The sequence below is a fragment of the Temnothorax longispinosus genome, chromosome 10 (assembly GCF_030848805.1).
Source record: "Temnothorax longispinosus isolate EJ_2023e chromosome 10, Tlon_JGU_v1, whole genome shotgun sequence".
Classification (NCBI taxonomy): Eukaryota; Metazoa; Arthropoda; class Insecta; order Hymenoptera; family Formicidae; genus Temnothorax; species Temnothorax longispinosus.
The window spans coordinates 20,643,543-20,659,943 of NC_092367.1; the positions used below are offsets into that span (position 1 = coordinate 20,643,543).

The 16,401-nt window shown below is 37.1% G+C and overlaps 1 protein-coding gene across 1 annotated transcript; it reads right to left on the bottom strand.

Moving 5' to 3' along the window:
• Nucleotides 1-712: 712 nt before the first annotated feature.
• On the bottom strand, nt 713-15,945 carry LOC139820971 (angiogenic factor with G patch and FHA domains 1). The gene is made up of 8 exons (XM_071791614.1): nt 15,493-15,945; nt 15,122-15,361; nt 14,830-14,994; nt 14,460-14,631; nt 13,582-13,742; nt 13,047-13,489; nt 12,820-12,919; nt 713-3,875 (listed from the first exon to the last, which is right to left on the bottom strand). Exons 1-8 carry the CDS (start codon nt 15,655-15,657, stop codon nt 3,732-3,734), a joined length of 1,590 nt encoding a protein of 529 aa, XP_071647715.1. The 5' UTR covers nt 15,658-15,945; the 3' UTR covers nt 713-3,731.
• Between the last annotated feature and the right edge of the window lie 456 nt (nt 15,946-16,401).

Genomic DNA, 16,401 nt, shown 5'->3' on the forward strand with positions numbered 1-16,401 from the left:
GCACTGTCTACCGGCTGCTACTTCATGCGTGCGTCCGCATTCCTAGCTCCTACAATTACAAACCGCGTAAAGATACTCACACGTACATATACATATACGTATATGAATATACACGTTTGTCTATTAGAACGTGCTCGGTGGACAAATGCTAACAACGGTTACGGCGTATTACCCAGCCCAGAACCGCGAAACCTTTGTTTCGGTCTCTGTCGGTGCTATACTCGACATCCGGCTTGTCGATCAAACATGGTATCATTTTCATTTCTAAAGTCTTTTCGAATCTAAAGGAATTTTTTGTCAACATTGATCTCTCGAATGTAGAATGCTTGTACTCAATGTTGTGTACTTTGAACACGACACGTCTGTTGTACGTCACGTTCACCATCATCGATGTCTCTTATTGTAAAAAATATCGATTTACATCTCTTTATCGCTATTATGTATGTCCCTTTCTACCGCTATTATGTAAAACTCTTTTACTTTATTTTAAAAGGAGATTTATAAAGAAACTGTGTTCCTCGATTTTGAAACGTAAACGTATTTTGAAATGTAACTTGTAAATTTTGAATGCGATTAGCTTAACAGTTATCATTGCCGCGACATGTACATATTAGGAATTTTACATCATTAAGGTATTTAGGTATTTATAATCACACAAGTGTTGATATAATTATTAAAACCAAGTACCTAGTTTAATTATTAGAATGTGCAATACGATCCTGGCTTTGTTTATTAACCGCATATCTGCGAGTTTAAAGGAAAAATTTCAAATACATTGTGTACATACGTGTCAGAGTATAATAGTATAGCATATTTTATGATAATTGTCAGTGATAATCTATTTATTATATGATACACATCCATGTGGATTTAATTTCTTTTTATAAATGTAGGAATTATACATAATATAGAATTGTACTGATATGTATATTGTAGAGGTTTTGTGACTTTGAAGCTCGCGCAAGTGGGTAGTGTAAGTAAAGTGTGTTTATCAGATACGCTTATTGTTAGTGGTAACGAATAATGGTCGCAAATCCGTTTGAACCGTTGTCTCACGATGTATAGGCTAAATATTGTCTCGAATTGCGCGACGAGGCCACTATACCATAATTTGTCATTCGTCGTTGTACCTTATTGTTGCACGCAATTCGAAATGCGGAATAATATTCCGATTATCTCATCACCTTAAAATATTATTATTATATAACGCGTTTTATTATCGTATCAGATACATATGAGATACGACGTGAGCGATGGACATGAGCGATATTCATGATATATTCCTCCAGTTTGTTTCGTCTCACAATGTTGTGTGAACATTATAATTATTAATAATGTATATGAATGGTAGTAATGTGATCTAATAACAATAACAATAACAATAACAATAGATTTTAATAGATTTTCTTTGTAATTTGTAATGTAACTGAATCTGACGCGACAGGGCACACATAACACGTGAAAAATAGACCTATCGACAAATCCGACTGTCAAATGGATAGATCGTTTCGTTCTGGGAAAAATGAGAATCCAATTCCAGATCAGATTCCAAGCTGTGTGATTCTCCTCTGTTTTTTCTTCTTTCAGCGTTAGAGAGATGCATCGAGGCCAGATGAGGCTTGTCCGCACTAGTCTACTAGACTACAGAGAGCCAAAAAATGGCTGACAGACAACAAACGAGAGCCATTTGTTAGCACCGATTTGTTCTGACGTTGCCGCCGTGTCTAGACACTCAATGTCCAGATCCGCCGCCGCGCCGCCCAGATCCGCCGCGATTCTCTTCTATTGTATTACACACCCTACGGTATGTTTCCGTAAACTCCTTTATTTTTCTACTTTTACAACTTGCTCGCATTTACGTAAGAAATATCCCAGAAACACGCACGTGCTAAATATTAAATGTTATCAAAAAGAAAAAAATTTGTAAAGGAATACGCGCGGAACTAATTCCAATTGGTTTTTAATTTAACACAAACGATTCGCGAAAAATTTGACACAGATCTGTGAAAAATTCGCTTGAGAATTAGAAACTTTAGTTTTACTGGGAAGAAGTGTTTTTTTCGCAGATGCGAAATGCCGAACTTATCTCTTTCTGGAATAAAAATTGTCAACACGAAAAAGCTTTCGAAATAGTTGACTTTCATATGTTTCCATTTTTATCTAGACGTAGTAGATTTTAATTCGAATAAAACGCATGTAAAAAACGTATAGTATGTATATCTATGTTTTGCCGTCACGTGCCATGAATTTGTTACCGCGCTCGGAAATACATAATTAAAAGGCGCGAAGGGAATAGCTCGTAAATAGCTGTGCTAATTATTGCTAGGCTCTCGCCAATTTCCTGCCTTCTCGTTTGTCTGTGTGCGCCTTCTTTCCATTTGCTCATTCGCTTTTTTTTTCTTCACCGAACACGCTTCATTTCTCTCTCATATATGTTTGCACGTAGGTATATAGTAGATGTATAAATTTCAGTAACTTACGTAACGTACCATAAAATATCGCGCATCGATTAAAAAGAAGTGTATGTCGAGTAGGATGAATTAAATGCAGACTTATTGTTAGAAGTAGACTAATATTGTATGTAAGAACGTACTTTTAATTAAAAGTGCAACACATAAATTTTTGTTTCGCGAGACGATGCAGTTTTTGTCGAGTTGTCGAGATTAGGTCGCGTTGAGTTTGCTGCTTGTGTAAGGCTAATAATATTATAAGCTGAAACAAAATTTTATATGAAATCTATGATTTATATTTTGGTAAAAACTCGCGCTGAATTCTTTTCGTACAACGATCGACGTCGTGATACAGTTCAAGACTTTCTTTGAGATGTCTGATTCTTTTTGTCCTTTGGTCCCGCCATGCCGTGGTTCAGCATTTTATAAGCTCTATAAACGTCGCGTACGACCCAGAGCGGAAAAAATAGTGTAGTGCTGGGCCTGAACGAAACCCGCGAATGGACGCTATTAGCTTCAGGTATACCAAATGGTATATAAAATTGATTTTTTATCGCGGTAGACGAGAAAGCGACTGGACTTGAGCCAACGATGTTTTCGAAGATTTTTAAACGCAGCATAACATGTAATATTTGATGTCTTTCCGAATGTCTCATCTCCGAATATCGACGTATTGTTCTATCGTTACTTACATATAAACGCGGTATGTCGAAAGCCAAAGAAAACATATTCTTTTCGATAATGTACGTTCGTTAATGGAAGAAGTTGAATGAAGAAGGTTATCAAATAACCATTTGTTTGGGCAGTGGGAATTACACGTGTTTTTATTCATGTAAATAACAAAAAAACAGATACGCCATGAATGATGAATTTAAGTATAAATCTCAATGATAAATATATTATGTATTTGTCGTGAGATGGAGATTTCACACGTATTAAGTTAATTATCAATAGCATTTTCCATTATTCTATACAAATATGTATGTGGAAAATAATAGCTATGATAGTCGATCAAGGACTCTTTCAGCAATGTAGAATTAAATTCAACATGAATTTATGTGCACAAATGCACTGTGATTTTGCATTTTGTTATAAAGTCTCTTTTCAAATCGCAATTTATTTTTATGTTTCGAAAAGTTCTCGATATTTATCATTTGGGTTCATAAACACGAAACGAATCTTTTTAATTTAAAAAATTAATTTAATTTTTTATAGTGCGCGACTAGGTGGCTATATAAAACTAGTTTGTTGCCGTAAGTTAATTATTCATTCGTCAAAAAGTTAATCCACTATTTCTTTATAACGTTTTTGTGTCTTCCGCCACAGTGTCTGCTTCTTCTTCATGTTGGAATCTAACTCGATGTTAGGAACGTCCGTTCTCTTTAATCCAAGACCAACTTTGTTGTGATTGCACGTGATAAGTAACTGTAACACACAGAAGTAGTAATTTTTTATTACAAAATATTATTTAGGTTTTCTAAATATTAAAATATATTATCTAAAGTCGTTAACTCTCGAATAGATCGGTTGTAAATTCTCGACAGATGTAATTCCCAACCAGGCTTTCTTTAAAAATGGTACCAACGACCATATATTACTCGTATCCATTACTCGATTGATGAGCTTAAGAGTTGTTCACAGGAGCAAAAAGACTCAACTCTGGTTTTATTTTCTTACTCGCGCGCGCACGTACACAAAGATACTCGCTCCAGTTCATTTTCTCTTTCTCCTTACGTCCCAGGCGAAAGAAGACTTGTAGAAAGAGAGTGGCGTTTATTATTATTATTATTATTAATTTCATTAGGATCGTTTACCTTTTGCCTCAATTATTTTTGATAAGCAGTCGTCAATTAACAAATATCTACCAATATTTATTTCAATGTTCTAATTCAATTCTCTATAATTAGCTGTCAACAACTCATCGTGAGCATGGAGTCTAGTCATTATATACAACTGACACCTTGTTTTCGGTTCATTGATTTTCAAATAAAGATATTTCTATATTTTTTAAATGCTTATCGCGTTTAAATTAAAGTTATTTTGAAACTATTAAGTGGGATATTTACTAGTCTTACAATTAGAGTTAACGCGTAGATTGATCGACATCACAGATGAGAGAGAGAGAGAGAGAGGGGGGGGGACGCGGGGAGGGAGAAGTCTACAGCAAACTATGTCGAAGAGGCGAACAGTGTAAAATAATCATTAAACAGCGTCTCGTCGCATATCATCGTCGGATTGTTAAATTATTTTGTCCAGTCGCAGTACTACGACCTACATAGATTTCGTAGATTTATTAGAAGAGGGAGGTTAAAACAGTTTAACAATAATGTGAGTACATATCATATCTGTACAAAACAACACACATTAAAATCGAGGTAAAAAATAAGATTAATAAAAAGAGAGAGTAGGTACGCTCCGTTTTTCTTTCGGATTTATCGAATATCTTGCGTGAATTAACAGAAAAGTTTAGATAAATCGGCTTCAAGAAATGCATGTAAAATTGAATTTTATAATTTAGCATAAGATCAATTTCCCACGTGAGTGAAAAAAAAAATCGATAGAATCTTATCTAGCGTGAAAGCGAAAGCTGAATAAAGGTAGAAAGTAGACAAATAGGTCACATCGACTGTGTGAACAACAACCGCCAAACGATCGAAGACACACGGCATCATGATTACCGATTAGACGGTGTAGACATGTCGCGACGTCCGTCACGTCCCTGCCCTTTCCACTCTTCTCTCTTACGTCATCATTCAAGCCCAGACACTTCTAATGCGTATGCATACGCTAACTCATCGCGAGATGCATCGATTGTGTATACGTGTATACGTATGTATATACGTACTATTCAACGTGCGAAAGCGTGAAACTTTTGATTGCGTGGTCAAGGGACCGCGACCGGTATATCGAGAGCAGCGCTTATTATTAATTGGGCTTGTGTGAAAATATGCGAACGATAGAGCGAATAGAAAGTGTCGCAAACATTTGTTGGAGGCTATTTAATGAGAGATTTTGTGTTTTAAGGAAGAATAAACAACTATGTGCAATTAATCTTAGTTCCAGTTGGCGTTTAGTGCGGAAACTTTTGATACACTTAATAGAGAGGAAGGAAATTCCTAGGTCGCGAAAACCTAGACACCTAGACACCTGTGGTCGATCGTGTGAACAAAACGATGCCGACGTACAATAACATATTAGGAATTCGCGGGTTCTCTGAGACGCGGTGGTAGGGTGCCAGACGGTCTGTGCCAGTTCGAAAGTTTGTCCCGGTTTACCCGTCTGGCATACCGGGAAGCGATGTGGACGCACGTGCGCCGCACCTTGACAGCTTGAATATGGGCTCCACAAGCACCCGTGCTGGACAGCGCATATTGGGTTTGAAACTTTGCTCGTTTACAACGCTGTAGTCTGTACGTCTGCCACTGTCGACCGTCGACCATCGACCATCGACCGCCGCCGCGCCGTCGCCATCACTATACCACCATCGCCACTACCATCGTCATCAGCATCACCTCCTCTTCTTTCTCTTTCTCTTTTTTCTCCGTTTCCCTCTTTCCCTTGCTCCTCTACCAATGTCACATCATCACTGAATATACGTTGACTGTGCATCATACGACTCAACTTCAAGCTTCTTTTTATCGCACGTGTTCTTTAACCCTTTCCCCTCTTCTCATATCCATTATGATCGAGATGTTCTCGTATGTCGAGATATATGTTTAGAAAATAGAAAGGTGACGTGGTTCTAGTGAGAAAATTCTATTCTAAATCGTTAGAAAAAAATATTTAGCAAATTTTAGACACAATGACTTTGAAGCACGTAGAAACAATTTGTCGAATTATACTTAATCTGACATTTAATCTACAAATTATCCAGCATATCGTGTCGTTGTAAATTTTGGTGTACCTATATTATTTAAGCGAGATATACGCGAGAGGAGAGAATTTAAGGATAGAAAATTTGGAGCTTGAGTATTTAAATTTGAGTACGTGTTGGGTAATAGCCGATCACACAGACTTAGAGAAGTCAACAATCTCACCAATTATTAATTTTATGTAAATTGCAAATGCTTATGTAGGAAGAATTAGTGTATATATACATGTATAGGAATCACACGTTTTAACCGCGCGCAAGCGGACCTTCTGCGATAATCCTGTGATAGATGTTCCTATAGGTGGTCGGTAAGCCCTACCGGCCAGACTGTTCGGTCTATATCGACATGTGTTTACCCAGACGGAAGCCGTCTGGCGATGATAGGACAACCGATGTCTCTAGTACGCGATCGCGGACTAGAGACATTGGTTCGATTTGATCATTAAAGAATATACACATACACACATAAAATAGCAATTAATAATATTCGATTATAAAAGCAAACGAATCATTGCTCGGTAATAAAAAATTGTTTTGGCAATGAGATAATATATAGCGCAATTATTTTACGCGTCATACCTTTGTGTCTCGCGTTTAGAATATCACGAAAAAATGTTACATGAAAACATAAAGGAAGTAACGTAAAGAAGAACGTATCTTGTAAAAAATGAGTTTATAAAAAACGTATGTGCGAAATGAATTATACATTCTCTTTATTACGTCACATCACGTCACGTCACGTCACATCACATCACATCACATCATATCGCGTTGCGTTGTATCGCGTTTGATCCGATAACGTTTATTGTATACGGTTTATGTTGACCGCAAGACATATGCATTGAACATTGGCACGTGCATTGCCGGTGCGTTGTAATTAATAAATCCCATTGTACATATTTGTATGTCGATACCGGGCGATTATTCAACACGTTTGTATTGCGCGAGCATATACATACATCTCGTCTGGACCAATCGACCGCTTCTGACTGAATTGTATTCCTAGCTAACGTTACGGACAACCGACGTACAAACAAACGTATACGTATTGATACGCGTGTATGGCAACGCCGACTGTTAAGCTGACATGTGCATGCGCGCGTGTATGGATCTCGTATGTGCACAGAATTATGCATTCGCGTCCTCATGGCTTCCTCATGGCTGAGTTGTGGTTAATTTCGTTTCGTCTTTATCTCTCTCTCTCTCTCTCTCTCTCTCTCTCTCTGACTTTTGAACCGTCAAACCTGAAAATATCTCGCAAGTACCTTTGCCTTACTTAATATATCGTGAAACCTGCGAGAAAAAACGCGCGCGCGCAACCGACGTATATAAACAGAGATGTAAAAAAAAAAAAACAGTAAGAATGGAGACAAGTGAATAAGAGTAAGAGATCGCGTTACACAATACTGTACACAATATTGTGCGTTACATAAGACAAAGACTTAAGGCATAAAACATTGCCGAGACAGTCATTCTGCTTAGGCCCTTAATATATTCGTTGTGTATAGTTAGTCAACGAACAGCTGTTTAGACAGCGATATTACGATGTTGGATTTATTTGTGACTGTAAGTTCCCACCTGTTGCCTCTTGCCTCTCTTCCGAACACGTTACTACAAAGTTTTATCCTTTTTGCTCTTTCTTCTGTTTCTGTATTTGTGTTCTTTGAATTTTTCTTTCTTTCCCTTGTCTAATCCTGTCTTTTTGTCTTATTCTTTTATCTCTTTAACGTGTCATAAATTATGTATATTATACAATATTAGTCACTCGGTCGATTTTTGTTAACATTTTCGAAATGTCATGCAGGGAAAATATTGAGAAGTGCTGGCATATGAATAAACAACTTGTATCAACGTGCAAAATTTAGATAGTGAGCGATCTGTAAACACATCTGTAATATATGAATCTGCATAATAAGTAAAATAACTGTTTTACACTTTTTAAAATGAGTCTTAGGATGTTGTCAAAATTAGATTAGACTCTAATGTGTAAAATTTCACCTCGATATATTATGTAAATTGAAAGTTGTATTAGAATGTAGAAAAACGAAAATTTGTTTCTCTTGTGTGGTTCGTGGACCGATTCGTAATACGCATTGTAATAGGCATGTGTTTATACTTTTTTCCCTTTTGTTTTGTACTGTTTTCGTGTCGTCTCTCAAATAAAAGAACACAGTGAATAAATAGCGCGAAAAAGATAAGAAAGAACGAAAGATGGATGGGAACAACAAGTTATCGCGTAATCATAAAGAAGGCATGGAAGTCAACATTCGCTATTTGCTTTTATATGTGCCTACCTTGTTTTCACACGAGCACGGCATTCAAAACATTCCCCTCCACTGGGATTATAGTGGATTTTATATCGCGTGCAAACTGTGTGTAAGTATAGGTACAATATAAATATATTGATATTGTGCTAAAGCGAAGAGGTAAGAGAATAAAGTTTTTTGAAATGGCGTTGAATTTTCCATGTATTGTAGTACATAACCTAACATGTTCCATAATACAACAAATATGAACCAAGTTTGCGACAAAATGACTAAATAAAAAGTGCGACACAAAAGATGAAAAAAATCTTTTTGTTTGCAAATAAATCTGTTTCTTTTATCCGGTTGATCATTATAAAAGGGATAATCATTTCGACGTCCAGTGACACGGCTGAATTATCGACGTACGTGTCATAAAGAAAACAATGCTGTATGCACAGTGTATAATTGTACTATTTGTACCGTCTATTCTATATGTCTGTATAATCCTTGCTGCATTGCGTAATATTCTATTATCGAATGTAATATCGAAACAACTTTGCTATACTGTTTTCTAAATGTGACACCCGCGGTAGAGACGCGTACGTATATTCGCATATATCTCGTATTCCGTTTCTGCCATGCAAAGCAAACCCCCTTCTTCCTTTTCTTTCCTTCTTTCTACCGCTATTTGTTTTCGTCGGAAAAGAACGATACGGTGTTGTAGTAAGAAAATAAACAGAGAGAAAATAAGAGGAAGAATGGCAACGAGAGAGAGAGAGAGAGAGAGGGAGAGGGGAAGGGGGAGGGAGAGGGAGGGAGAGGGAGGGAGGGAGGGAGGGAGGGAGGGAGGGAGAGAGAGAGAGAGAGAGAGAGAGAGAGAGAGAGAGAGAGAGAGAGAGAGAGAGAGAGAAAGAGAGATATTGATTGATTGATTGATATGTATTTATGCCCAAGCAAGGCTAAAGGGCAAGAATAAAACACAGCACATTTGTAACGTAAAAAGAATATGAGTGTTACCGCTAACATAACGCGATTTCGCGAATAAATCCGTATCAAACGATAGTCAATACGACGTATTTATGTGAGTGACTATGTTGTTTTTGCACGAGTGTAGATGCGATATGCTTTCAAAACATCTCTTCATGTCGATTAACGTCAGACATTTCGGCTATAAAAGTTATATAAACGCGGTCGCACGTGCACGATGCGCTCGAGCTCAAACATACAAATGATACAATTCAAATTGAATATTAAGTCAATCGCGTGATATCTACTATTTTGTTTAATGCAGACTTAACATTGATTCACGTGTTTTGTAAAAAGATCTCTTTACGGATAGCTTTTACATTCTCGCTATCCATCCATCCACAGCGGCACTGCAGTCTAAGTCGAACTCGAGCTTCCTCAGAATTTTGAGGTTTCGAAACAAAATTTGTTTTCTGGGAGTAGAGAGTAGGTTGTCGACAACCTACTTCCAACTGCCTAACCCCAACCTAGGGGACCGGTTTTCTCTCTAAATACAGAAGAGTTTTCGTGGTAAGATACTCTCGGTGGCGTGCCATCACTTTCCGAGAGGTAGCGATCGAATAAAAATCAGCGATTTTTGGTTGAATTTGAACTCGGATCTTCGATTTATTAGAGCAGCGCACATTTCTCTGCGATACAGTGCAGAGAAATGTGCGCTGCTCTAATTATGTTCGCTGATCGCAGACAAGTTTGTTCGTAGTGTTATTTTATAGTTATATTATATGTATGTTACGTCATGTTTGCATCGATACATTAACAAATCGTGTTTTGAGTTGAAAAGGAATAAGTACTTCTTTCATAAATGTATTTTACCACTTCGTGCATGGAAATAGTCCTTAATCAGAGCACGTTGAAATTATTCATCGCGTCATTTGTCAATAAACGAGTTTTTTTTCTGAGGCGTGTAAACCGCAAACAGATGTAATATTGAAATGGACGTAAATCGTAAAAGAAATCACTGAGATGTACGTTTGCACTCTGTCCGTAAAATGGCTTACGGCAGTCGATATTCAGGGAAGTCTATAAAATGAAATAGTTGCAGTTTCTAAATGCAGTCTGCGATTACTTTGCGATCCGTGCGTTCGCTACAAATGTTCCTCGCTTGTATATCAATGTTTAAATCTGTCTGTGTAAAATATTTCAAAACCGTAGCTGTGCGCCCATTACTTAATAAATAAGGACTACTTTACGATTATTATCCAACATTATCGAACACATTTTTTTTGTCGAACTTTGTTTAACATTTTTAAATTACCATCTATCTTTTCGCGTTTCTTTATCAACGTATTTGACGGATTTTTATTATCGATTTCATCACGATAAAGTTGTCGTGACAACGTTAGGCAATATTAAACTCATAAATGGTTTTACATTTCGTTCGAGATGTGAAGATGGTGAAGACGTGTAACTTGCGGTGATCCGCGCGCACATGTCGAATAAACTAGCGCCTGGTAAAGCACTTAGATAAATGAATCCGTCGAGATTTTAGTCGTTAAAGTGGGTATAGTATAGCTTTGCGTACGTAGACTACACAGCTCACGGTTCCGCGACGGTTTTATACCTGGTGGTTTACTAGCAATCGACATTCGCGAACTTAACAATGTCTGGTTTACGGGCTTTCAACGAGGCGAGGAGAGGAGAGGCGAGGCGAGGCGCATCATCCCAACGAATGTTTTTCTTCCTCGTATTTTGTGCTCGTATGCCTTCTCTGTCTCTATCGTTTACGATATAGGTCATATCATTGTGAAACGCACTCAAAGACGGTGCTATGCCGTGTATTACGCGGTTGCGGTTGCAACTTACAACGAGCGGTGAGCGGTACGAGTTAAGAGAAAAGGTAACGTAAAAAAAGAAGAAAGAATTCAATGTAAAAGTAGAATAACTGTACAATACATATATAATACTGAATGCGACAAGTACTTGCGGTTAAGATTGGCAAACGATCAGAGGTTAATTTTGAAACTCATTCCAACGCTTTTGTAATGTTCCAAGCTTTGCAACTATCCAATATCTCTATTTTTTGAACACGTTTTTAATATCTTTAGCGACACAAGCTGCATCCTTTATTTTAGGATCGATATAATATCTTCTATTTTGTGCCTTTCATGTTTAACAGATGCCTCCATTACAGAATTACGTATATTCATGTTCTATATAGAAAATATAATCTCCAACTCTGGTTCTCCTACAGTGGCTGTTTTGCTTTACGAGCAAAAAGTGCAAGCGACTATACATGAACATATCTAGCGGAAATAACGGTTAAAACGGCAGATAAATTTGGGAAAAAAGGCGGATGGGGAGGAGACTGCTGCTGGGACAACAGAACGAGCAAAGGGATAGTGAGGCGCGACAGCGAAGGCGACACACAACTGCAGACGAGAGAAAATAACACAGTCTCCCCTTATATCCCACCCTTTAATCCTTTTACGTGCACAGGCCGGCTAACGCCGACATGTATTTCGATGTATCCCGGTGTATCCTGGTATATGCAATGGGGGGCATATGATGCGTCTAGACAAAATAATGATTTGGATTTCAATACATTTGCATTCATTACTCCGGGACGCTACTCTGCGCTACTCAAGAGCGCTACTCAAGAGCGCTACTCTCCTGTTCACGGTCCGCGATCCACGCGCTGTCTCTTCTCTCGCCATTTCGCATTTCGCAGAGCGACTCTCGTTATCATACGAATGCTCTACTCGTATAGCGTGACTCGCACCCGACGGCGCTCATTTCGTTGCCGTCGAACGGCGATACGACGACGGGTAGGACGGGAACCGGGAGGGCCTAACGCGGTACATACGATATACGCGGCGGTGCGACCAGATCCAGACCCCAGACATAGGAAAGATCGACTAATGAATCGAGTACTTATATACATCCAACAACGACCGCGTCACGATGGAAATAAAACTTGTGTGGCCCTATCGATCTCTTGCTGTACTTTTCGTTTCTTTGCCAAATTATTCGTTTCTTTGCCTAATCGTAAGCTTTGGATTTATCATGATTCTTCACGTTGCAACGCGTTGGTAAGAACGTTCGTGACAAGTTTTTTTCAAGTGAACGTTTTAGTTTTAGCTCTTTTGCAAGAAAAATATAAACGTCTATTTAAGCGTACGAACGCAAAAAGATTTTAAATCTCTTTTATACGCGTTGCACGTATTACATATTGTGATACGTGAAGTAAGCCAAGTATAAGAATGTAATAATGTAAGAAGAAACTTACGGGCTCTGTCCTTCCATCTCCATCTTTGCCCAAGGAGCGACCTTCGGACCAACCCATCTTCGAGAGCAACTTGAATCCTTTATTGTCCTTAGTTATTGATCTATGACAAAGGTAATATTCTTATTAGAATTTAATTTATTTACTAAAGACGCGCGCTGTCTACTTTGCTTCTTCAGAACGCGCGAATGCGCTCTTTCATTTACATTTAAAAGTTGTAATATACTTACGTGTGAACAGAACTTTGTTGCGTCTTAGCATAAGGATCCGAGGAACCTACATGCTGCCGCCTAGCTTGCGCTCTATCTCGATAACCTGAAGCTACGTGACTACTAGACACAACGTTATCCTTTTCAATTCCGAATTTGTGTTTCAGACGTCGCAACTCTTCCTTGTGAAGTTTCGTCTTCGAAGTTTTATTTTCCGTGAGCGTGATGCCTCGTTGAACAAGACCCGGTTCGCAATGGCCACACGTTTCGTTTCCATCATGAATATGGCACAGTAATTTCGTCCCGCCAACTTTTATAACTGATCCATGCGTTATTTTGTGTGGCTCAGATTCCTGTTTAGCTACCGACAATCTTATGCCATTTATAAATGTACCATTTCTTGAACCAGAATCTATTACTCGATACTGTTTTTCAGTTTCATCGTACACAAAACGTGCATGATACTGTAAGTATACACGTATAATAAACACATTGTGATGAGAAATTAAAAAAAGTACAAACATGAAACTTTGGACTTGATCTTTTATCGATATACCTTGCTAATATTTATATCCGGTATCAGCACCGAATGATCTCCCTGTCGACCTAGGGAACCTCCTGTACATGTCACGAGAAAAAGGGAGCCCAATTTTAACTCTGCCAAATCTGTTTCCTTGACAATAATTCTCATACATGGTGGATAACCTTTCGCTAAATCTAAAATAAATATGATTTTTCGACGTGTGTAGCGTTTTTTTTGCATTAAATACGTAATAGTATCACGTTTAGCTTGACGAGACGTGAATGTAACCGTGCATGTTTTTTTCTTTCTTTCCTTTCACGTACATAAGTCTCGAGTACTGGTTTCAATAAGATGAATTTTGAATCCGTTGAAAAATTTCAACAAGAAGAATTTTTGATCCGTTGAAAACGGTTCAACAAGACTGTACGAGTCTATAAAGTTACGTAGACGTTTCATAGTTTTAATTTTATGATAAGTTTGGATTTCTCATATAAAAAATCAGCAGCAGGCAGATAGATTTATCGATTTGCCTTCCACACACAGTATAAACCTGTGCTCTTATAAAAATTATTGAAAAATTTATGTTAAACACTGTTTTATTAATCACTTAACTCTTTTAACATACATTACGATTATTATCGAATGTTATTATTACTTAAAAAATTAATATTAATAATATGAAAAGAATGTGTATGTACTAATACAAATATATGTGTTATACCGGACTTTTATATACTGTACTAAAAAATATTACAAGAAAATTCGTTAAAGTTTATATTATTTATTTCTTTTTTAGCCTGCTTTATGAGTTACGGCACAAAATGTCAAGATACACATACGTAACGTAAAATACGTACAGTAACATAACGAACAAACGTGAGAAAATATTGAATAATAAACGACGAATAAACCTTGTTCTTCACCATCACTTTCGCTATTTGTGGACACCTCAGGAATACGTTCGTCAGAACGATCGTCATTTTCACTTTCTGAACATTCACCCTCTTCAGGTTCTTTATTTTTTTCTTCTTTATTTTCCAACGTCTCTTCATCACTTATAAATTTTCGCTTTTTTACGTCATCCTACAAGGAGAGAGAGAGATACGTATACATATTAAAAGCATAGGATAGTTACCTAAAGCTTGTCGCTTGTATCTTTCAATCGTTATCGTTTGAAAGGCCTTTTATCAATTCATCTATTTCATTCAAAACCTGTAATTTAAGGTAAAATTTCAAATATTTTTTTACAAAATATTTGAAAAATTAGATATATATTATTACCTTATTCGTTTTCCCACGTTCTTGTTCTTCCTTTTTTTGGCAAGTTGGAAGATTTACAGGAGTAGTCTCGTTTATATAGACTCGACTGTGGACGTGGTACGTATTACTAGTTTTATCATAGTAGTAATATATTCCAGTGTTTCCATCATAATATAAACCTTGCCTCTAAAATAATACGAGAGCTCTGGGCTTGTCATTTTTTTCTTTTTTACACACACATACTACGTACGAAAAACTATATCATAAAGTTATAATGTTTGTAAAGTACGTATGTACACATTATATAACGTACCGTATCATAATAATATCCAGTATTATAATCATAATACATTCCTGATGTCTGCTCATAAACAAAACCAGTCTGTAATAAAGCTGCGTCTGCGACTTGCTTTACTTGATCTACTATACCAAGTGACTCGTCATCACGACCAATACTCCACGCCTGTGGTAATGATTTATTAAAATCTAAAGGATCCGTCTGAATCCCACAGTGGGATATATATGGTTTCGTACGGAGCAAGTTTTGTTGTTTCTGTGAAAAATGACACCGTGTCGTGATTTATATTAAAATTAAGAAAGAACCAAAAAAATATGTACACATACGTTAAATGAAGTTGATTGGATGAAAATAAAGATATAAATTTTAGTAAAAATATATTATACCTGTTCACTTAGTCTCTTTTGTAGTTTGTCAATTTTCTTGCGTTGTTTTCTAATACAGTCGTGCAGTTTACGTATGAATTTTAAAACGTGAGGTAAACTATGTAATTCTTTTGCAAAATCTTCTTCAAAGTCTGATACACGTTCTTCTTCGCTTTCACTATGCATTTTACATTTGTTTATGATTTACGTGCTTAAAGGAATGTGCATTATTACGGTAAATGTTCAACCTAAAATAACCTAACCTAACTTGTGTTTTTCACTTAAAATACTGATGAAAATACAATTCTTTTTTTAATAACAACATAACACAAAGGGTTAACATTGTCGATATCGTAACGATACTGCGAAAACGATAAATAATACACGTATACATATAAATTGCGCGTTACAATAATCAGTCGGCATAGAAATAAGTATATTTTATTTTCTATTGCTTTGATGCACTGCTGAACTAGTGGAGTGCACACTGGTGCACGGTGTACGAAGGGCCGGTCTACAATGAGCGTTGTAAGTTGTAAAGGTGAAATTTCATGGGCAGTGAAAAGTAGCAGCAGATCGTACTGATTGGCTACAAAATAGAGAAGTTCTAGGAACTCGAGAACTTCTCTATTTTATAGCCAATTAGTACAATCTGCTGCTGCTTTTCACTGTCTATGAAATTTCACCTTAAATCGTAAGAATTGGCCAATTACAGTTCATTATTCATCGACCGCAAGGAGAATAATGGACTGTGATTGGTCAATTCTTACGACTAAAGGTCTATCCAGACAAACTTGCATAGGTGCATAACCATATGCATAAAGAAACGGATTGGTCTATTTCCTTATGCACATGCATATGGACCAATCAATTCTCTTAAGGTCAATCCAGACAAACTTGCATAGCGCATAAACATAAGCTTAAGAGATT

Bases quoted from the DNA above. Each gene is read 5' to 3' on its own strand.
- LOC139820971 (XM_071791614.1), bottom strand. From the start codon at position 15,657: ATGCATAGTGAAAGCGAAGAAGAACGTGTATCAGACTTTGAAGAAGAT. The intron at 14,995-15,121 runs GTACGTTATATA...GTATTATTTTAG, and splicing joins CTGGATATTATTATGATACG to AGGCAAGGTTTATATTATGA. The intron at 12,920-13,046 runs GTAAGTATATTA...CCTTTGTCATAG, and splicing joins CAACAAAGTTCTGTTCACAC to ATCAATAACTAAGGACAATA.